The 22,723-nt window shown below is 61.8% G+C and overlaps 2 protein-coding genes across 15 annotated transcripts; one reads left to right on the forward strand and one right to left on the reverse strand.

Annotated features, from left to right (window-relative positions):
- Positions 1–1,793: 1,793 nt before the first annotated feature.
- On the reverse strand, positions 1,794–15,214 carry FGR (FGR proto-oncogene, Src family tyrosine kinase). Of its 14 annotated transcripts, none has more exons than XM_086863760.1 (13): positions 15,028–15,206; positions 11,205–11,265; positions 10,708–10,960; positions 10,148–10,620; positions 9,887–9,990; positions 9,667–9,816; positions 9,088–9,252; positions 7,973–8,152; positions 7,790–7,866; positions 7,558–7,711; positions 6,931–7,062; positions 4,030–4,096; positions 1,794–3,472 (listed from the first exon to the last, which is right to left on the reverse strand). In XM_086863760.1, the coding sequence occupies exons 4-13, from the start codon at positions 10,582–10,584 to the stop codon at positions 3,064–3,066; spliced, it is 1,875 nt and encodes a 624-aa protein (XP_086719886.1). In that variant the 5' UTR covers positions 10,585–10,620; positions 10,708–10,960; positions 11,205–11,265; positions 15,028–15,206; the 3' UTR covers positions 1,794–3,063. The 14 variants fall into 14 exon arrangements, with proteins under 14 accessions (XP_086719886.1, XP_086719885.1, XP_086719884.1 ...); XM_086863759.1 differs by having other exon boundaries at positions 2,925–3,472; positions 10,148–10,246; positions 10,518–10,620; positions 10,708–11,265; positions 15,021–15,200; XM_086863758.1 differs by having other exon boundaries at positions 3,436–4,096; positions 10,148–10,246; positions 10,518–10,620.
- Positions 15,215–16,163: 949 nt separating this feature from the next.
- Positions 16,164–22,649, forward strand: LOC111939069 (digestive cysteine proteinase 1-like). Its single transcript, XM_023941099.2, has 11 exons — positions 16,164–16,655; positions 17,740–17,799; positions 18,036–18,128; positions 18,213–18,385; positions 19,084–19,327; positions 19,399–19,591; positions 19,690–19,883; positions 20,852–20,943; positions 21,028–21,189; positions 21,765–21,954; positions 22,292–22,649. Exons 1-11 carry the CDS (start codon positions 16,604–16,606, stop codon positions 22,477–22,479), a joined length of 1,641 nt encoding a protein of 546 aa, XP_023796867.1. The 5' UTR covers positions 16,164–16,603; the 3' UTR covers positions 22,480–22,649.
- Positions 22,650–22,723: the final 74 nt, after the last annotated feature.

Here is a 22,723-nt window from a genome sequence, read left to right on the forward strand (position 1 = left end):
CCGTGGCTGTTAATGTTCCTGGAGCTGGGTAGATACAATATAATTAAAGTAGATAATACCAGTGATATTTGTTATGACATCCTGTTTTTGTGAGTGATGAGTGAAGGGTTAACTCCAGGGAATTGGGAATATTGCTTGGCTGCTAATAACACGTGAGTCATCGATGGAATAACATGGGTGCAGGGAGAGACAGCACCTGGCTTTTGCCTTGCCCCTTGTATGGGGCAGGTTGGGGTTTCCTGTGTGTTTTGGATCAACAGGCAGTAAGGAAGGAATCCGAACTCCAGATACTCGCTGCTCACCCCAGCGTCGCTGCTAAACTGGGATGGGCTGCTGGGCTGGGGTCATGCTGAGAGTTGTCTTCAGCTGGGACCTATTGCAACTGGAAAGGTGTCAGGTCCGTCCCCTCTGTGCACCCCATCAGGATCAGGGGGGCTGGATTTGGGACTGGCTGGACTCTGCACACCCTGTATACGGATGGGGAGCAGGCTGCAGTGCTCCTGGAAGCAGAGCAGAGTGGAGGCCTGGGCTCCAGCCCGGTCAGCAGAGGAATCTGCACACGCAGACAGGATCACTGCAATTGCTGGTGGCTGAGTGAGCAACTTTGCAGGCTTCCTCATCCCCTTGCCCTGAATGTCAGCTTTGAATTTTCTTGCTATTTTTAGGGATGGTTCATAAAAAAAAAAACAACAACCAAAAAACCAAAACAAAAAAGACACTGAGGAGTACCCCTCCCTTCTCGCTTTGCAGGGCTCTGTGCCCCATGAATATTGCAAGGCTGTGGATTACTGTACCTGTGCAGGGATGGAGAGAGAGGGACAGAGGGACAGGGCAGGGAAGAGAAAGAGGTCATGCAAAAAACATGACATTGCAAGCAGAACGGGTTAGAATGTAAAAGATTTATTAATTTAATCCAAAGCATTAAAAGGTCATGTATTAATCAAAGAGATGCTTAAAACTGTCAAAGTCCTTTGTCAGGTTTGAAGTGCATCTCTATAGTTATCATAAAATATATATCTCAGTCTGGCGTGGAGCCCCAGCCAGGGCTGGAGGAGGATGGGGAGTTGGACGAGGCACTTTGCAGGGGGACGGACGCCCCCCAGCCTTGCCAGGCTCCCATGGGTGCCCAGCACCCCCACACTGGACCGGGTGCCTTGCGGGTCGTCCTGCTTGTCCCCAGGCCTGGGTTGGTTCCCTCTCAAGTCAGGTTCGTGTCCTGTGCTGGTCTGGGGGCTGTGTTTGGTGAGTTTGGGGTAGAGGTGGACGCGGTGGGTTTGGGAGCGGGGTCCCCCACTTGTCACCGCGGGCTCGTGCGGTTCCAGCCGTGGCAATGGGCATGGGGCGGGCGAGCTGTGCCCGTGCCACTCTTGTCACGGCTCCGCCAGTGCTCAGCCCTGCCAGGATTGCTTTTTCGCTGGGGGGGTGGGTGGCGGAGGCGGGTCCCCGGGGCCACCCGGGTCACCCGGACACCCTGTCCCAGCCAAGTGCTGTGTCAGCAGCGTTGGCGTGGACTTACGCTACCATCTAGTGGCTGCTTTGCCACCGCTGTCCCTGGCTCCGTGCGTGTCCCCGCAAGCCGCCCCCTCCCCACCCCGTGAAGCCCCCGGTGACCGGGAGCAGGGTGGGCTGCGTGGCTTCTCCTCCGGAACGCTGTGGCTGGCTGGACTGGGGGGGTGGTGGCAGCTGTCACCCCGAAAGCCACCGGGTCCCCGGGGTGGGAGCAGGGGTTTGGGAGGCTGGGGGTGCTGGGGGGAGATCTGGGGGCACGGGCGTAGAGGCGAGGAGGCAGAGGAAGGTCTTTGATGCTTTGTTGGGATATAGGAGCTGCTGTTGTGGGGAGCGCAGTCCAGAGACCCTGATGGGGTTTTGGGGGGGTGGGGAGATGTTCTGCCCCTCCAGCGTCTGTGGAGAACTGGGCCCAGCCAGGTTTTGCCTCCATAAAGGCAACTGCGGCGGAAGAGCCCAATTCATCCCCCAATTCCAGCTGCCCCGGAGCAGCAGCAAAACCATTCCCGGTTTCTCCCAATAAAACCGTTCCCGAGCAGCCCCGTGGGCAGCAGAGCAAGGCTCCCGCTGTGCCCCCTCCCCATCGCCGGTGTTTGCTCTGCCACCCGCCCATTCCCACAGCCAGCAAACCGCCGTCCCCAAATCCTGCTGCTCCCCCATTGCTGTCACAGATGCTGCTGTTGTCACTGCACAGCTCTCGCTAATTGTCTGTTGTTTTTCCACGGGAAAAGGCGTCCCCTCACAGTGACTGGTGCTGAGCTGCTGGGCGATTGCAGATAAATCCATCCGTGCCTCAGTTTCCCCTCTGGGGGGACCGTGCCTGCAGGCCTGGACCAGCAGGCTCAAGCCTGGTCAAGTCTAAACCCACATTTTTGGCCATTTTCCACTGTTGTCTGGCCAGTGCTGCCGCGGAGACGTGGCTCCGCTCCATGACCCAGGAGCTCTGCGGTTCTGCCAGTCCCTGGGGAGCTGAGCCAGGGGGCACAGGGACAAACCCCCGCCCTGCCGCGGGTGGGGACGGCTCCTTCCCGCCCACGGGGGCCTCCAGCAGCATCTGGGGGCTCGGGGCCCCGGGGAGGGGGCGATGCTGCAGCCGCCTCGTGCCAGGCTCCGGCCATCTGCAGCTCCTCACGCCTGTGCCCCGCAGCGGGGGCTCGCTGGCTCCGGAGCCCCCCGGCCGGGCGGGGTGTGCGGGCAGGAGCGGGGCTCCGCACCACGGGGATGAGGGTCCTGCGGAGCATCGGGGACACCTGCTGACGCTGGATTCGGTTTCGGTGCAGGGCGGTGGTGCTGAGCCGCTCTCTGTCCCCTCTGCAGGTGCTGCAGGGACCAACCAGCCGGGAGGGGAAGGGGCCAGAGCAGAGCCCCCAGCTCTGAGATTTGCTCTTCCCTTCAAAACCCCGGCTCAAGCTCTTAAGCAAAAATGAGATTGCGGCACCTCTTTCCCCACCTCCCCATCGCTTCTGGCCCCAGGGTGGACCCTGCTGGGAGCGGCAGGAGCTCTGTGAAGGGCTGCGGGGCTCCCTGTGCCCACCCACATTCGTCTCTTCCCCCCGATCAATACCGCCCAGCATCAACATAAAATCGATGCCCCTCCCCTGGCCAGCCTGTGGTCACCCCGCAGCCAAATCCTTTCCGCCCCTCACCCCTCCTGTGGGCACCAGTGCTGGCAGAGGGGAGGACAGAGGATGGGGACCAGGACGGGGTCCCTCCCTGCAGCCCCTTCACACGGGGACCTGCAGGGCCCCACTCCCTCTCCCCAAGAGCCTTCTCGGTCATGACGGCAAAACGGGGGACACACTCTGATGACACGGCTGTGCTTGCACCGGGATTACGGTGGCACAACTGCGTGGAAAAGCAGGTGGCAAATCCACACGGGTCCTGACCCACTCCTGCCACCGGCACTGCTGGAGACAAGGGGCCTTGGCTGGGGACACGGAAGAGTGGCATCATTTCAAGTCGGGAGCTGGACAGACAATGGTGGGATCAGCCCTGCTGAACGCATGAGCAGGCAGGAAAGGGCAGGAACAGGGCAGGAATGGGCAGGAACAGGGCAGGAAAGGGCAGGAACAGGGCAGGAATGGGCAGGAATGGGCAGGAACAAGGCAGGAATGGGCAGGAATGGGCACGAAGGGGCAGGAACAGGGCAGGAACAGGGCAGGAATGGGCAGGAATGGGCAGGAATGGGCAGGAACAGGGCAGGAATGGGCAGGAACAGGGCAGGAATGGGCAGGAATGGGCAGGAACAGGGCAGGAACAGGGCAGGAATGGGCAGGAATGGGCAGGAATGGGCAGGAACAAGGCAGGAATGGGCAGGAATGGGCAGGAACAGGGCAGGAATGGGCAGGAACAGGGCAGGAACAGGGCAGGAATGGGCAGGAACAGGGCAAGAATGGGCGGGAATGGGCAGGAACAAGGCAGGAATGGGCAGGAAAGGGAAGGAACAGGGCAGGAATGGGCAGAACAGGGATGGAGTTGGGGCTGGCAGAGCTGGAGCTCAGCACGCCAGAGGTCCAGAAGCACCTCTCAGTCCATTGCTCCCTGGATGGGGTTGGCCCCCCAGGCCAACCCTGGTCCATGAAACCTCCAGCTGAAATTAAAGGAAGACTTTAATCACTGGGGATGAATCACAAGTGGACCCTGTCCAGTGCCAGTGTCAGGGGGTACAGACTGGGGACCCCAACCCTGCTTTGTCTCAGTGCGTGGGGATGGATTTGGGTTTGTCTGAAGGGCTTTTTGTCCCCTCCCGTGGTGGACAGGGACAGCACATGTCCCTGTGGTTGTGGGGAAACATTGTGTGGGTAAAATGTGTGCCACACCCAGAGGGAGTGGGTTTGGGGTGCTGGGAGGGTGGGTTTGGGGTGCTGGGAGGGTGCCAGAGCCTGTGTATGACAAACATTGGGATGACAGTGACAGTGCCGTGGCCATGGGGTGCCCCTGGCTGTGTCCCTCAGGGTCCAGCCCCGGCTGTGGGGTGGCCAGAGCCGATGGCCACAATCTGGCACCGGGGCTGTGCCTGGGGCTGCCCGGTGCCAACCACCTCCTCTCCTCGGCTGTCCCTGCCACACAATCTGCTCTGTCCCTCAGCCCCGGGCAGCCTGCCACCCTGCCTGGTTGGGGGCCTGGCCCTTCCCCAGGGACTTCTGCCTGGGATGGAGAAGCAGGGGCACATCCACACTCCACCACCATGGACCTGGGGGATGCAAAGCCCTTGTAGGAGGTGGGGTGAAGCAGGAGCTGTAGAGATGCCTGATGGTACCCAGGGATGGTGCAGCGTTCCCAAGCCTCCTGGTATGTCCCCAACCACCTCAGCATATTCCCTAAGTCCCTGGTTTGTCCCCAAACCCACTGCCCCCTGCCCCCCTCCCCATATGCCCAGCATTTTCCCCATAGCCTGACCCCCACTGGCTGGGGTGGGGGCCAGTCCCTCCTTCCCATCGGTGCTGAGGAATTCATTACCGGCACAGCTGGGCCCTGCTGGGGAGGCCAAGCTACAAGGAAAATTAACCTCTTCCTCCCCAGCCTGCAAGCACAGCCTGGGCCCCATCCCTGTCAGAATTGGCAGGAAGCGACAGTCCCCTCTTGGGGAGTGCTGGGGGGCTGTGGGGTGCTCTGCATGGGGGCAGCTTTGCAAACCCAAACGCTTTGCAAACCCAAATGCTTTCCAGCCCAGCATTTCCAGGCTTTTATTTGCAAGGGAAGTTGCTGTGTCCCCTCCCAACATGGGCTTGGGGACAGGGGAACTTTCTGTGCTCACCCCCCCTGGAGGAGGGACCCCAAACCTGTGCCCTGGGGCTGGAGGGGGTGAGGGGGCATCACTCAGTCCTGGCTTGGCTGAACTTGGAAGCCCCCACAAGGGGATGGGTGTTCCCACCCCAAATCCTCTAACCCAGTGTTGTCCCTGCAGCTCTAACCACCCCTCAGTCTCTCTTGGGGCAGAGCAGGGGCAGAAGGACCCGGGCTGCCCCCAGTTTGTTAGAAAGGTTTTATTTCTCTGTATTTACAGACTTCATAAAAAATAAAACAACAAATCCTTCCCCTGCCCTTCCCTCCCCGCCATGGCACTGTCTACCCACAGCCCTGCCCTGGGGGTGTGGGAGGGTTACTGGCTGTGGGGCACAGGGCTGGGACCCCACTCAAGAATGGGAGTGCCTGGAGAGGCAGCAGGCAGGGTGGCACCCTCCCCCCTGAAGCCCTCACATTCACACTGACACCCCCAGGCCTCCTTAATTCCCGGTGCAGAGCACTGAGCCATGACCTCCCCATGTGCTGTGGGGTGACCCCATCCTGTACCCTCGTCCTGCCCCCGCAGGGCAGGAGGGAACAGCCCTGGGGCAGAGCTGTCCCCCTGCCAGGGTCCCCCCAGGTCCTTATGGCCCCCTGTCCCCCAGCACAAGCGGAGGTGGCTGTATGGCTTTCAGGACTTGGCTGTGCCGTAAAGCAGAGGAGGTGAGGCAGGGGACAAAGGGGTCCCCCAAATACTGGGATCCCTTGGTAGGGGCTGCTTGGTGGAGACATATAAAATCTTATAAATTAAAGGAGATATACCGGGAGGGAGGGTTGAGATGACCTCCCACAGATCAGTGCCAGGTTTTTGGGGGGCTGAAACCCACCCAGCTGTGCTCCCAGAAGAGACTGGGGCTGGCATGGGGAGCTCCCCCAAGCCCTCTGCTGCTGCGGGTCTGGAGGTGTCTGGAGGGCTCATGGGGGTACCCCACAGTCCCCCCTGCAGCCAAAGCCCTTCTCAGGTTCAAAGCTGGGTGTGAAGACAATAAAGGGAGTGGGGTAAGGGGAGACTGGGGCACACAGTTTGTCTCCTCTCTGAGTCCAACATCCTTGTGCAAAGCTCTGTGTCCTCCCTGGGCACCCTGAGCACTGCAATGCAAAGGCATTTGGGGGGGCACAGCCAAAGGAAGCAACGACCTCTAAAGAAAAAAGGAGATTCACCCCAAAGCCACCCCGGAGCTTTCTGAGGGTGCCAGCATGGGTCACTGGTTGTCCCCGGGCTGGTACTGGGGCTCAGTGGCAGTGAAATAATCCTCGAGGAAGGACTGGAGGTACTCAAAGGTGGGGCGTTCCTCAGGTTCCCTCTTCCAGCATTGCACCATCACCTCATGCAGGGACGGGGGGCAGCTCCCCGGGCACTGCATGCGGTACCCCCGCTCCACCTGCTCCAGCACCTCTCGGTTGTTCATCCCTGTGTGGCAAGGACAACCCCCCGCTCAGTGACAGCACCCCCATGGGCCGGCCAGCGGGGAAACTGAGGCACACAGTGGCATTACCCTGTGGTTTGGGTAAGAGCCCAGTTTAACATTGGCCTCTCTGATGGGGAAACTGAGGCGTGGGACAAGTGAGGGAGGGTCAGCCCCTCTCTGTGCCTTGCCCAGCCCACTCCAGGGGTGCCCCTGCCCCAGTGGGCCATACCTGGGTAGGGCACCCGGCCTTTGGTCACCAGCTCAGTCAGGAGGATGCCAAAGGACCAGACATCAGACTTGATGGTGAACCTCCCAAAAAGCGCAGCCTCCGGAGCCGTCCACTTGATGGGGAACTTGGCACCTGCGAGGGGAGACAGGTGAGCCATGGCTGGGGCTGCACCTACACCTAGGGTACCCCACACCTGGGACACCCCTATCTGGGGACACCCCACACCTGGGACACCCCGCAGCAGAGGCTCTGTCACCTGAAGTGCCCTGTACTGGGGGTGTCCTGAAGCCGGGGTGCCTGAAAGGGGGGCACCCTGCACGGGGGACACCCAGCACCCATAAACCCTCTGCCTGGGGCTGCTCACACAGGGGACACCCAGCACCCAAGGCACTCTGCACTGGGGTATGCTGCACCTGGGGCACCCATCACTTGGGGCATCCATCAGTCAGAGTAGCCATGCCCTGGGGCATCTGTCCTCTGGGACACCCATACCCTGGGGTGATCCAAGGTATCCATCACCTAAAACACCCATAAATTTGGGGCATCCATTGCCCAGGTCACTCAGCCCCGGGGATGATCTCCAGGCTCCGGGACACAAGAGGGAGGACAGAGAGCAGGAGTCCCCACCCTGCCGCGCTGTGTACTCATCATCCTCGATGAGGCGAGCGAGGCCGAAGTCAGCGATCTTGCACACGAGGTTGTCCCCCACCAGGATGTTGGCAGCACGGAGATCCCGGTGGATGTAGTTCATCCGCTCAATGTACGCCATGCCCGCCGCAATCTTGGGGGGATGAAGCAGTGGTGACCCCCCAGCACAGCCCTGGGGCTGCACCTCCACCCCGCACCAGCCCCCCAGTACCTGGGCAGCCATGTCCACCAGCTGGGGCAGCTTCAGGTAGCGACCGTCCCCATCCTTCAGGAAATCCAACAAGCTCCCTGCAGGCAGAAGGAATCCCCATCAAAAACCCCCAAAACCCAAGGCTGCCCTCCCCTGTGAGCCCCCCTGCCCTGGCACCGTGCCCAAACAGATGTCCCCGCTCACCCTGGCTCATGAACTCGGTGACAATGTAGATGGGCTCCTCCGACACCACGGCGTAAAGCTGCACCAGCTTGTCGTGCCGCAGGCGCTTCATGATCTGAGCCTCCTCCAGGAAAGCCTCAGGGGACATGGTCCCGGGCTTCAGCGTCTTCACCGCCACCTTCGTGGTGCCATTCCATGTGCCTGGGTTGTGGACACAGAGTCACCACGAGCCCAGGGGACAGCCAGCCCAGGATAGAGGGGTGTGTGGATGGAGGGGTGTGGGGGTGCATGCTTGTGTGGCTGGCTGGCTGGCTGGCTGGCTGGATGGATGGATGGATGGATGGATGGATAGATGGGCAAGGAATCAGGGCAGGGCAAGGAAGGGATCTCTTGGTGGGCATTGTGATCCCACTGCATCCCCCACCCAGAAGAACGAGTTCCCCTCACCCCGACCAACCTCACCCCATTCCCAAAGCCTTCAAGGATTCTGTGCCAAGTTTCCATTTCCCCCACACAAGTGGGTACCACCTGGCACCCTGTGATGTTCCCTGCCAGGACAGAACCAGGCTCCTCCTGCCCCGTGTGCTCCCCAACCCCGGCTGGCTGGGCCAGCCTTACCCATCCACACGGCTCCGAAACATCCCATGCCAAGTTTCCCGTCGAGGGTGATGGATTCCCGTGCTATCTCCCAGGCGTCCTTAGCTAATCCCAGGGTCTGTGGCTTCACAGCAGGGCACGGGTGGGTGAGCAGATGGCACAACCCGTCGTTGCACTCTGCGGGGCATGGGGGGAGGCAGGGAGGAGGAGGAAGGGGATGTGATGGGATGAAGGCAGCATGCATGAGTAGAGGAAGCAGGGGATGCCAGAGGAAGAGGATGGCGAAGGTGGGACCCCCTGGCCTGGTCTTGTGGTGCCATCTGCAGCAGGGGTCTGCTTGCCCGTGCAGAGGTGACATGGGGCATCTTGGGGTACCCATTGAGAGCCCAGAGCAGGACACAGGATAATTCCTCATGCCAGCAAATCGGAGTCACTCAGCCTGTCCTGGCAGGCATGAGCTTTTCCCGGTGGGGTGCCAGGCCTGGGGGTACCCCCACGTCTCCCCTGCCTCTTTCCCTGGCTTGCCCACCAGGCCCTACCCATCCAGACTTCCCCGAACTGCCCATTTCCCAGCTTCTTGAGGAGCTGGAGGGATTCACGGGGGATCTCCCACACATCTTTGGTTTTGACTGAGAGGTCGGCCAGTTTGGGGGTTCCCTTGTGGCACGGCACGGCCAGGCGGCAGCACAGCCCAGCTGCCCGCTCTGCAGGGGGACAGGAGTCAGTGTGGGCACGGACCCCCACCAGCCCCTTGCTCCCCTCCCACCATCCCAGGCATCACCAAGGCTACTGTATCACCCAGCCACCCCCAACATACAAATGCATCCCCCTCCAGCTGCCCCAAGGACATCTCCACACCCCTTCGGCTGGGCAGGACCCCCAGTCCCTCCAGCTACACCCAGGGAGTGGGTGATGCCCACCCTCTGCAGACAACGGGAACTCCCTGCACCCTGGGCATGGCAAAGGGGAGGCTCCCAGGGAGTCCCTTAATGCCACCAACAGAACAGCCCCCTCCTTCCCCAGTGCAACCCCGTCAGCCCAGTCTCTTACCAAAGGATCTTCTGAGCTTTCCCTACTGCTCTTATTGCCCCCCCTTTGTGCCACTCACCCCACCCTACCTATATAGTGCTGGACCAGCTGCTGGACGGTGTTGAACTGGGCACGGGTGGTGATGTAGTACCCCCCGCTATCCAGTTTGCGGATCTTATAGTGCTTCACGTGGTCTCCCTTGGCCTCATCCCAGTCCCGGATGGAGAGGGAGTAGGCACCTACGTGGGGATACAGGTCAGGGAGGGATGCGGGGCACAGCCCCTGGTGTCCCCACCCCTGTCCCCATACCTTTGGTTGTCTCACTCTCCCGAATGAGGAAGGTGCCTCTGCAGTTGGTGTGGCACAGGAGCTGCCGCTCTGCGTCTTTGCGCCCGATCTTCCCAAAGTACCACCTGCCACGGTGATGGGCTCAGTGCCGGGAGGGCACCACCGAGGGGACCACGGAAGCCCCACGCCAGCACTGTGGCACTGCCGGGGCTCACAGGGACATCTGAGCCTGAGGCAGGTGGGGCTGGGGTTTGTCTCCATCCCCTTTCCCTCGCTACTCACTCTTCTGCCTGGATGGAGTCCACAGGGGCCACGTAGTTGCTGGGGATGTAGCCCGTGGCACCCGAGCTCAGTGACCTGGCCTCCCACCAGTCCCCCTCCCTGGGCAGGGAAACAGAACATGGAGGAGGAGGGACAGACAGACAGACAGACAGACTCCTCACCCTGGCCACAGCACGGCCGGACCCGCTCTGCCCCAGCCGTCCCTGCTGAGACCGCTCCACTCGTGACACCGGGCCCTGGACCTGAGCGGGGCAGCCCAGGCGGAGCTCGGGTCCCCAGCCCGGGTCCTGCGGGGGGACCCAGGGCACAAACGCACCCCAGCAGGTGGCATGTGGGTGCTGAGGGTGGCAGAAGGCCCGGGGGCGCTCACGTGTTGTTGATGATGTGGAATTTCTCCCCTTTCTGGAATGACAAGTCATCCTCCGTCCTGGCCTCATAGTCGTACAGGGCGATGAAGAGCGTCACCCCCCCGCCTGTGGCACACGGAGGGGACCACGGTGACCCCAGAGTCCAGGGGTGCAGGTGGACACCTCTCCCCATCATCCGGCCACCCCGCTGACCTGTGATGCCCCCGCTCCGCGTTTGCAGCACGGTGGAGGTGAAGCCCCCCGGCTCCGCAAAGGACGGGGCCAGGGGCACCGCTGGCCCCTGGAAGTTGTTGAAGTCGGGGATGCGGGTGAAGGCGGCCCCTGGCTGCGTGGGGTCGGGGTCGTACTGGGAGACAGGGGGCTGGAGGGAGCCTCCCTCTCCCCCTGCCTGCCCTTTGCCAGCCCCCTTCTCTTTGCAGGGCACACAGCCCATCCCGGGCACCGCCTGTGGGACAGAGGGTCCGTGAGCCCGGCAGGGCGCGGGGTGCGCACCCATGGCTGCGGGCGCTGGGTGCACCCCGCCGGCCCCGGGGGGCTCTGCCACCCCCCAGCTTGGCGTACTGGACACCAGGGGGGCACTGGGGTCCCCATGGGCACCGCCAGAGGCACCGCTGCAAAGAGGGCTGTGCTGCCCAGGGGACCCCACGGCCCCCTGGCACCCGTGGGTGCTCCACGGTGGCTCCACTCACTGCGACGGCTCCTCAGGTCACTTCAGCTGCTCCATGTCACTTCAGGGAGGAGAAGAGTCACCTGTGGACACCAGGGAGGGCATCAGGTGGGGGGGAAACACCCTTGCCATGGGCTGGAACACCCCTCCACGGAATAAAATAACCCTGTACAGGCTGCAACACCTCTGCATGGACTGCAATACCCCTTCCAGGGCTGAAACACCCCTGCACATGCTGAAACACTTCTGCCAAGGGATAAAATACCCCTGAATAGATTGAAACACCCCATAAGAGGATGTAACACCCCTGCCATGGGCTATAACACCTCTACACGGGCTGCAACACCAATGGCTTGGACTGCAACACCACTTGCGTCGGCTGTAACATCCCTGCAGGAGTTACAACAGCCCTGCACAGACCAAAGCACCCATGCACAGGCTGTGATACCCCTGCAGGAGCCAGAACACCCCTGCATGGGCTACAACATCCTGTCAAAGGCTGCAACCCCACTGCGTGAGCTACAATGATCTGCGTGATCTGCAACACCCCCACAAAGCTGTAACATTCCTCCGAGGGCTGCGGCAGCCCGGTGCAGGCTGAAGCCACATCCTCAAGTGTGCTTTTTTCTCACTGTGTCCTCACCACACCGCTCACGTCCTCTCAGGGCAGCTGCATCCCCGAGGCTGAAGGGGAGCCAGACCCAGTGGAAGGAGCCCCCAAAGCGGCCCCATCCCCACACCCTCAGCTTGGCAGGGACTGGGTGTTTTGGGGAGAAAGGTCCCCTCTCACATCGCTGTGGTCAGGACAGGCTCTTCCAGCCGCATGTGGTGAGAAGGTGTCACAGAGGAGGAGGAAATGGGATCTCTCCTGTCACGGCTGTAAGGAGACATCCATCCCCAGCCCTTTGTCCTGGCTGCCGGGCACCCACCCACACCAGTCTGCCCAGTCTGCACTGGGCAGAGCACTCCAGTCTGCAGCGTGCTGAAGGTCACTCTGTCTCCAGCTGAGAGCAGAGGCAAGGAGCAGGAAGGTGTCCTGTCCTCTGCACTCCACTGAGCAGGAGGAGACAAAGATTTTGGGATGGATGAGATGTTTCAGGCAGGTTTTCCCAGTCATTGATTCCCTTTCCTCACACTCAGTAGGGTTGGAAAGAGCCCAGCTCTCCCCTTCCATCTCTGTTTTCCACACTGGTAGTGTGGCAAGGCCACAGCCGTTGCTGACAGGGCAGCATTGCCAAATCTGAGGAAACTCGGCTGGTTGGGGATTTTATTCCTGATGACAATTAGTGGCTATTTAAACTAATGAACAACCCTGGCTCTCACAAATCCTGTTCCCCCTGGGTGGGAATCACCCACCCACCACATTTAGAAACTTCCCATTTTGCTGAATTTCAGTGCTGACCAAGCAGTGGAGCTGCCACGGCTGCCAGCAGGGATGGGGATGGCAAGGAGCATCTTCCAGGCAAGTGCAACCCCCCAGCATCGAAGCATCAAGGCTTCAGGTGCTGTGCAGCAGGACTGCACCCAGGCCTCCCTTTCCCTGCGCATCCAAGAGCCCCCTGAGCTCACCCCAGGGTGGCCCAGAGCCATCCCCTCGCGCTGTCCATGGGAAGGGGACGCAGCTGCTGCCGTGGCTGCCGGTTGTGCGGTGGTGTCTGGCTCCAGCTTTCCCAAAAAGGAGCTGCTTGGAGCCGGGGAGCAGATGGCAACTGAGCCCTTCCCGCCTTGGCTCCCCCGGCACCAGTCCCGGCCGAGCTGCCAGGTCCCGCCCTGCACTGAGACCCAGCCAACTGATCACCCCTGTCCCGCCGGGCACATCCCTCACTGCCCATCCATCTGCTCCCCAGGCCCCTGGGACATGGGGCAGCTCAGCCCCACCCCCAGCTCCTAGACAGGGCACAATACCCCTTGCACACCCAACTGTCACCCCAAGTGTTACCTGCAGGGCCGGGGTACCCCTGGGGTCACCTCCGCGGCCTGCCTCCACCCCCCTGATGGGAGGAAGAACAGCAGTGGAGACCTCGGGCTCTGGGGGGATGCAGCCACAGGGAGCAGTACGGGGGTGCTGGGACTGTCACGCTCCATGCCGTGGAGACAAGCCACGGTGGCATTTGCCAGGCTGAGGGGGCCACAAACCCCCTGGGCAAGAGGTAGCTGCCAGAGGAACTCACACAGCAGCTATGCAGTGGGAAGAGGAAGCAGCAGGAGCGCGGTGTGGGGTGGGGGGGAAGGAAGAGGATGGTGCTGTGGCCATCAAGAGGCCACAGGACTGGCAGGACCTCGAGCCCTGGGGATGGTGGCAGCTGGGAGGGTCAGGCAGGGATGACAGCAGGGCTGCAGCCCCCTGGGTATCCCGAATCCCCCCGTGCCTTGTCCCGCACTGTCATTCTGCTTTGCTCTCGCTCCCTGGGAAGAGGAACCGAGAGGGCTGCACAGCCCAGCCTGGTGCCACTGAGGTTCCTCTGTCACCCTGTGGCTCTGGAGATCCCTTGTACCAGCAGGAAACCTTAGGCATGAGGTAGCTGCAGCGCAGAAGAAGAAGGTGGCTCATCAGGACACAGGACCTGGAGCTGGGTTCCCATCCCATGTCCAGGACTCCACAGACCTGGGGAGGGGACAAGAGGCCACATCTGCCTCCCCCATCTGCTCCTTGTTCCAGCTCTGTAGCAGATGGTGGTGTGTCCCTGCCCCTTCCCTGCTGCCCCCAGCCCCAACTCCACCCAGAGGATACCTGGGGATGGAGCTCAGTCCTCCCAAGTCACCCAGTGCCTGGTGAGTCCCCTGCGGCTCCCAGTGGGAGCAGGTTCCTCCAGAACAAGGAGGGATGACACTCCATCCCCTGCATGCCCACAAGCAGGGCTATTCCCTGGGATGGAAAATAAAGGACTTGCCAAGCCCCAGAAGCCATCTCCACAAGCCCACCTGTCAGCCACCAGACCCATGACAGAGGGGTCCTCTCGCACCCCTCTCTGGCAGAAGATGCTCAGTAGTGAGGCAGCCCCCCTTCCCCAGCCTTCCAGCCCCATCGCTGGCCGGGAAAGCAGGATTTCCGCTGGAAGAAGAGCAATTCCCGGATCCAAGGGGCTGCAGGGGCGGAGGGAGGGAGCCAGCCAGGGCTCCAAATACAATGTCCCGGGAGGAGCGGGGTGGGGAGGGAATTGTGCAGGGCAGGAAGCAGAGAGTTCCTGTCCCTCCTTGGGACACACCAAGGATCAGGGACGAAGCAAAGCTGCAGGGAGCAGGGGGAGCATCCGCTCCGGCCAGGGCCTGAGCCCCCTACGGTTCCCCCAGCCCCAGCCACGGAGAGCTCAGCCCCCAACATCGCCCCGGAGCGCTGGCTGGGCTGGCATCCCTTGGGCACCTGCAGGGACGGAGGGCACAGGTGTGCGAGGTCTCCCGGGGTGTCGTGTCCTGTCCCCTCCCCAGCGTGCGGGTCCGGCACGGTGCGGGCTCCACGCGCTCCGCAGGCTCCCCGGCGTGGTGGCACCGCCAGTCAGCGCCAGGATGGCGAGCTGTAGCTGGTGGGCGCCCCCAGATCTTCACACACACACCGCAGACCCCTGTTGACCCGTTTCCCTCCAGGATGGCGAGGACGGACGGGGGTCTCCTCCCACCCTCAGGCATGTCCCAGGGAAGCAGTGAGGGCACAGTGAGGGCAGGCTCCCCAACAGACCCCACCAGTGTCATGGGACCCTCTGCCCCACAGCTCAGAGCCCGTCCCTCCTGGGACCCAGAGCCACCCCCCACATCTCTCAGCAGAACACGGCAAGGGCATTAAGAGACCCCACGCTCCTACAGGGTGAGCCCCCCGCCCCCCTGCAGCACACACCGCACACACCTCCTACCGTCAGCCCTCCTGCTCCGGCTGGCAAGGACCCCCCGCTCCCACGGGGCTCCTGACGGGACCCCCGGCCGGGCAGCCACGGCAGCCCCCGCTTCGCCCAGCGCTGGGGCCGGGGCGGCAGCCGTGGGAGAGCGGGATCGCCCGGCCGTGAGCTTCCCCTGTCTCTTCGGCGTCTCTGGCAGCCGAGCAAGAGCTTCCCCTCCCCTCGCCCCCCCTTCCTCCCCGCGCTCCCAGCAATGGTTCATTGTACCAGCCAGCCCAGCCGGCTGCTGGATCCCCCTCCGGATGCCCCCCGGATCCCCCCTGGATCCCCCCTGGACCCCCTTCCGGATCCCCCACGGATCCCCACGGATCCCCCTCCGGATCCCCTCTGGATCACCTCGGCGCTGTCGCTGGGGACCCCAGCCTGCCCGTGGAGCTGGTACAGTGGGGAACGGGCATCGGGGGGCTCTGGTCCCCAGCAGGACCAGGAGACGCTGGCGTGGATTCCCAGGCTCTGCCTGCGGGGATTTGCCCGGTGACAGGACGCACACAGCAGCACCCCGTCCCTCGGGCACAGGCTCTCAGGGGCAGGGCAGAACCGTGGAGGGGCAGTGAACAGCCCACCGTGCCTGGTAATGGCAGGTAGCTCTGGGCTGTGTTCCAGGGGCGTCCCACACGGGGTGGGTGTCCCCACCACCCCACCCAAGACAGGGTGCAGCTCTTACGTGGCTCAAGCCAGTTCTGTCCGTGGATTGTCCACTAGACATCGGACCCCTTATCTGCCCCTTATAAAAGGTGAAAGTTGCTGGTGGGATGGCTCCAAGATTTGGCATCGGTCACACCAAGCCACAAACTTCAGTGAGCTCTGGGATTGGAGTAAGCCACCCAGACCCTGTCTGAGTGTCCCTGCACCCTGCCTGAGCCCCAGGCATGCTGTGTGATTCCCCCCTGCGCCCTGTCTGAGCTCCCCTGCATCCTCTCTGAACCCTCCTGGAGCTGGCTCTGTCCCGGCTCTGTCACACTGTCCTCACACACAGCTGGACTGGAGTGGGATCCTTCCCATCTCTCCACAATCTTCCTCCTCCTCCTCCTCCTCCTCCTCGCCCTGCAGTTAACCCTCACGAGGTGACCTCTTTCCTCTGTGACAGCAGCTCCGGCTTCCACGTTTCTTTCGGCGCTCTCCCGGGGTGCGCCAGGGCGGGTGGGGGCCCTGGGTCCCACCAGGCTGGGGACCTGCTCCTTAACTTGTCACCTCCTGACTCATCCTGAGAGGGAAGGAAGCCTGGGGGGCGTCCCTCAGATCCATGCAGTGCACCCACCCGAATGCTGCTTGAGGCACTTGGGGGCTCATCCTGCACCTCCCATCATCTCCCGCAGCGCCCGGCGTTGCTCCATCTCCCTCTCCGGGCCCTGCCGGGACACGTTTTCCCCGCCGAGCGCCCCGGGGTGCCCGTCCCCCCTCCGGGCAGCGCACGGGGCCGGTTCCTGCCCTCCTCCGGGGAGGGCCCGGCTTCTGCACTGGCTCCGCCGGCTTTCGCCGCCGCTGCCTCCGCTTCAAGCAGAGAAGCCGGTGCCGGGCGAGCCGGGCGGCCGGGATGGGAGTTCTCCGCTGGCTCGTGGCCTCTGCGCTCTGCATCGCCGTCCGGGGTGAGCCTGACCCTCGCCGGGGACACCCGGGCATGGGAGGGAGATGGGGGCACCCCACCAGATCTCCCGCTGCACTGCAGGCGAGGTTTGAGTCTGGGGAAGTGGTTTTATTGTTTGTTGGGCCCCAAAATTCGCAGTTCCTCCAAGACACAGCTGGGGTGGGTAGGAAAGAGGGCGGGGGGGAGATGTGTCTTGAGGGCTTGGTGGGGCTGGGGGCGTGAAAAGAAGACTAAATGGAGGTTTTAATGCAAGGGGTTTAACCCACCAGGCAGGGCAGCCAGGTGTGAGGGGACAGGGGTGGCAGGGTGACCATGCCCCCGTGGGACCCCCTTTCTGGGTGTCCATAAAGCCCAGTGGGGCTGGGAGGTGGCTGCAGCTCCCCCAGGCCTGACACTGTCTGTGGGTGTCAGGCTCACGTGTGTGGGTACCCACGGCACAGCCTGCGGTGCTGGTGGGGGCCTGCTAGTCCCCCCCTCCCCGAGGCTTGGGAGGAGGGTGTGCTAGCCGCTATCCCGGGCTGGGCAGGTGCTGTCTGGGTCTGGCAGGTGCTGCCGGTCACTCCTGGCAAGGAGGAAGATGCTGAGGGAGGGAAGGGCTCGTTCCCAGCAGTTGTGTTGGCGTGGGGTTGCACAAGCTGGGAGCCCGGAGGGAGACTGGGGAGGTCACTGGGAGATGCCAGGCAGAGCCAGGCATCTGCAGCTTGGTGCCAGGTTGAGGTCCCTGGCATCCCTCAACCATGCTCTGTGTGTTGGGGACAGCTTGGCTGGGTCCCACCTTGGAAATATTCAAGTCCAGGGCCACCAGTGCTGGCGGTGACACTGTGGCATCACCTCAGCAGTCACCCAGGAACTGGGGTTCCCCAGGGGTGCAACAGTGCAGGGCTTGCTCCAGTGTCATGGCAGGTTGTGGCATGGTGCTGACCCTGGGAGGGTGTTGGTGCCTCAGTGTCCCTTGGTGTGCCTTAGATGAACTCAGGAAGCTCTTCTGGCCAAGCAGGGAAAGCCCAGGCTTGGCAGCCTCCCCTCCCCATCTCAGTTTGGGGGGGACACACAGCCCCCTCACCCTGCCCCTCTCTGCCTTTCAGGACAGGACTATGGGCTCTCCCGCCCGCCCCCTCACTTTGGCTCCATCTACCATGTCCGAGGTAATGGGACCCCGCAGCCCCCGTGGGGGGAGCAGAGGATGTTCAGCACTGCTGGGACCAGGACCAGGCTGTGCCAGTGCCAGACTGGGGCAGGTTCCCACAGCTGAGTCTCTTCCTGAGCCATGGGCGCACTGCCTGGGTCAGCTGTGGGTCTGCAGACTCTGCAGGGCTCAGGGAGGGATGTTGGGGTGCTGAGGCTTTGGGGCTGACCTGTGTCCTGTGCCGGGGGCTCGCAGGGGTCATTAAGCTGCCCTACGCTGAGATTGAGGAGCCCTTTGAAGCCTGGTACAACCTGACGGGGAACAAGAGCCGGATCCAGTATTACGGAGGTAAGAGTTGGGCACCCAGCTGCTCCAGCTGTGCCCACCCTGTGCTGTGGACTCCCGTGCCTCAGTTTCCCTTTCCCTGCACAGGGCAGGTGATAACCTACCAGCTGGCAGCGGTGAAGCCCTATGGGATGAGGTACAAGATCACGCCAGAGACGACTGAGAAGGAGGTGAACACCAGGAAGTGCTTCCAGCTGCCCGGCTCCAAGGAGGATGTGGTCACGGCTCAGAGCGTCTTCCCCAGCATGAGGGGCTTTAAGGTGGGAAGCTCAGGGCCTAGACCTGACCTGCATCCCAAAGCAGGTTGTGGGAGGGAGTGCTGGGAGATGCTCCTCTCTGTCCGAGGGCTGCAGGGCACTGGACTGGCCAGGACGTGTCCCCACACCCCAGGGTGCAGGGAGGGTCACTTCCCCACCCAGATTGGGGCCGGACTCCTGGCTGCTTTCCCAACTCCAGCAGTCGTGTTGGGACGTGTCACGTCCCACACAAATGCTGGCATTTCGGCACGGTTTGGGGCAAGTCTCTGCACAGCAGCTCAGCTGCTGCCGGCCCCAGCCTGCGCCAGGGCTAGGCACAGCACGAGAGCAGTGGGGACAGCAGGTTGTCACTGAGCTGGACACATGCTGCGTGGTGAGAGGCTGGAAACACGCAGGAAAAAAATCTTTTCAGGTTTTTGGAGAAAGCACAGCCAGGCCCCCTGCTATGGGTGCACAGAGTGCTGTGCCCAGTGGAGTGTCCCCAGGGCACCACTGAGCCAGACAGGGGGTTCTGCCCTGTCGCACCCAATGTCCTTGCCCCAACTTCCATCTCACACGGGGCTGTGTGCTAATGGCCACGGAGCCACTGGACCCAGCCCGAGGGCCTGGTGTGTGCCCTGGGCTGTGCAAAGGGGTTGCACGGGCAGCAGGAGGGCCTGGGGGAGGTTGGGGTCCCCTCGCTGAGGCCGTGTCCCCCCCAGTTCCTGCGGGAGGAGTACTACGAGGGCCGCTACTGTGCCGTGTGGCAGAACGTCACCCGCTGGGCACAGAAGAAGAATGTCTACACCCTGTGGGTGACCAACTCCAGCTGTGGGGTGGCCCCCGTGCACTATGAGATGCGGGGGTACAACACCTTGCTGGGCTCCCACTACGACAAGTACGAAATCGCCTACACCGACTTCGACAACAGCTACCCCCCCTCCATCTTCAACCTGCCCGTCAATGGTGAGCCAGGGAGGGGCCCCCTCTCCTGTCTGTGGGGCTCGGGCTGACAGCGTCCTCTTCTCGGTGCCCAGAGACCAAGTGTGGGGTGCTGCCGGGGAACGTGGCGGAGCACCGTGTGCTGGCAAACCCCATGGAGGACCTGGTGGGGCAGCACCGGCCCTGGGCACACCGCGTTTTCCACGACTACCGGCGGCAGATGGGGCGGCGGTACAGCTCCGAGCGGGAGCTGGAGCACAGGCAGAGCATCTTTGTGCACAACATGAGGTACAGGCAGGTGGGGAGATGAGGACCCTCTGGGGGTGCTGCTCACACCGAGGAGGTGGTGGCAGTGCCAGCTGGTGCTGTCCCCACCACGCTGGCAGGTTTGTGCACTCGCGGAACCGCGCCGCGCTCTCCTACACGCTGGCCCTGAACCACCTGGCCGACCGCACGCCGCAGGAGCTGGCAGCCCTGCGGGGCCGCCGTCGCAGTGGGACCCCCAACAATGGGCTGCCCTTCCCCAGTGAGCTCTATGCCAGCATCATCCTGCCCGAGAGCCTTGACTGGCGCATGTACGGTACGTGTGGGGTCACAGGGACAGCGGGGTGCTTCGGGACTGGGCGCTCCTCACCCCGGCCTGCACTGAGTCCCACAGAGCTCCCCTGTTCCCCATCACTACACTGGGGAGCCTGTGGGGCTGTGCTGTCCCTTGGGGTGCACATCTGTGAGGTTGGTGAGACACTGGACAGGCTGTATGGAGAACCTAGGGCTTGGAGCAACCCAGTCTAGTGGAACCTGCCCATGGCAGGGGGTGGCATGAGGTGGTATTTGAGGTTCCTTCCAATGGAAACCATTCTGTGTTTCTATAATGAAAGGCAACTGGGTCATCACTTGGCCCTGAATTTGCTCTGGTGCCCCAGGGACAGATGTGACATCTGAAGTTGCATCTGGATACACCCATGTCTGTCGCTCTGTTAGGAATGGCGAGAATGAATGACACAGACTCTCTATGGAGTCAATCAGGAGAATTTCTCTCAGTTTATTACTTCAGGTCTTTTTTATAGACCGATACGTGCAAAGTACAGAAAGGAAACTCTTATTGGTTAGCAAACTACTTCATCACCATCATTGGTCAGTGGGGCTCACCACCCCTCGACCTTCTCCTGCAAAGAGAACAAGGAACAGACAAACAGCACCTGCAAGGCTGTTTTCTGTCTCTGAGGATTGTTTTAAATCCTCCTCATAATTTCCCAGGCCACTTTCTCAGGCAAGACTGAGAAAGCTATGTGGCCTGCAGTTTCACATGCTCTCTGTTTCAGAGTGAGCATCCACACATGTCCCCATCAGCTGGGAGTGACACCCCCAGAGCTTGCCCCTAGCTAAGAGCAGGGCTCCCAGGTTTGCTGGTGCATTCCCCCCCTTCTCAGTTAGCACCAAGATCTGGCTGTGCTGCCTCTGACCTCAAGTCCTGCCTCAGTTTCCCTTCTGCCTGCCTTCATCCCTCGGTGTCAACCCAGATTCTCATCCCCACCCCATTGTCCCCAGGCGCTGTCACCCCCGTGAAGGATCAGGCTGTCTGTGGGTCGTGCTGGAGCTTTGCTACCACGGGAGCCATGGAAGGTGCCCTCTTCCTCAAGGTGGGAGCAGGGCTGTGCCCCACAGGGGGGATGGGGTGCCTGGAGGGTGCCTGTCCCCATCTCTGCACCGTGTCCTCCCCACAGACCGGCGTGCTGACCCCCCTGTCCCAACAAGTCCTCATTGACTGCTCCTGGGGCTTTGGGAACTATGCCTGCGACGGGGGCGAGGAGTGGCGAGCGTACGAGTGGATCAAAAAGCATGGGGGCATTGCCAGCACCGAGTCCTACGGCACCTACAAGGGACAGGTGAGGGTGGCCCCTTGTCCCTGATGGCCTTCCCAACATCTCGGGGCTTTAAAACCATGGTGGGACCCACGTGGATGTTTCAGAGGCACTAACAGGCTCTGGAGATGAGGATGTCACCTCGTCCCCAAGGCACCAGGCTCCCATAGTTCACAGAACTGTCAAAGCCAAGCCCCAGGGCTCATCCAGGTGGATTTGTCACCGTGTCCCTCAGTTTCTCTTCTTTCAAAACAGGGACAAAGCTCCTCCACCCATGCGTGGTGCCATGAGTCACTCCATACCTCGGGGTACCCAGGGATGGAGCAAAGCTGCCTGGGGATGGGGGTGTGGCAGCAAGATGCAGGCAACAGCCCTCCAGGGCTTTGGGTGCAGAGCCAGCTCCCCACATTGTGTCCTTGAGCAACTGGCAGAACATCCCCACCACCCTGGGCTTGAGAGGACAGCGGGTCAGAGCCAGGATGCTCTCACAACCCAAATTCCAGATCACTCCCTGCATCCACAGGGTCAGGCAGGGGCACAGGGTCCCAGCGAGGGATCCTGGGGGCCCCAATGACAGTGTGTGTCCCCTGGGTATGTAGAATGGCTTGTGCCACTACAACCAGTCTGAGATGCTGGCCAAGATCACGGGCTACGTCAACGTCACCTCGGGCAACATCACAGCAGTCAAAGCTGCCATCTACAAGCATGGCCCCGTGGCCGTCAGCATCGATGCCTCGCACAAGACCTTCTCCTTCTACTCCAATGGCATCTACTACGAGCCCAAGTGCGGTGAGACAAGCAGCACAGGGCACGGGAGGTCCTGGGTGCCCAAGGAGATGCCAGACACCTAGGTCCCGTCTTTTTGGCCAAGGGAGGGGTGGAGGGGGGGAACCCTGAAGTCCTCTGCAGCACTGAGGGTAGCCCTAGGAGAAGGGGTGCTGTCCAGACTGGGATGTCCTCTGGACAGGGATTACTGGACAGAGATCTTCTCCAGGCAGGGACGGTCCCCAAAAAGGAATGGTGTCTGGAGAGGGGTACTGTCTGGACAGGGATGCTCAGCAGACAGAGATACTCTCCAGACTGGGGTGCTCTCCAAGCGAGCTCTCTCCAATGTCATTCCCTGCAGACAACACACCGGGATCGCTGGACCATGCAGTGCTGGCTGTGGGCTACGGAGTCCTGCAGGGAGAGACCTACTGGCTCATCAAGAACTCCTGGTCCACATACTGGGGCAACAACGGCTACATCCTTATGGCCATGAAGGACAACAACTGTGGTGTGGCCACTGAGGCCACCTACCCCATCCTGGCCTGAGCCACCCTGGCCCTGCAGGGACAGACCTGGGTGACATTCTCAGCACTCAGCCCTGGATCAGGCCCTTGAGAGCAACCATCAGGAAGCTGGGGCCACAGTGGGACAGGTCCATCCAGTGCTGGACACAGGAACACAGCACTGGGCTTGCCAATAAAGACACTGGAAAAATACTGGATGGCTTCTACAGGAGGGATTCAATTGCTGCCCACACAGCAGTGCCCCCTGTGCCCCAGGGACATATCCT

Source organism: Cyanistes caeruleus, chromosome 26 (genome assembly GCF_971803275.1).
Source record: "Cyanistes caeruleus chromosome 26, bCyaCae1.hap1.1, whole genome shotgun sequence".
Taxonomy (NCBI): Eukaryota; Metazoa; Chordata; class Aves; order Passeriformes; family Paridae; genus Cyanistes; species Cyanistes caeruleus.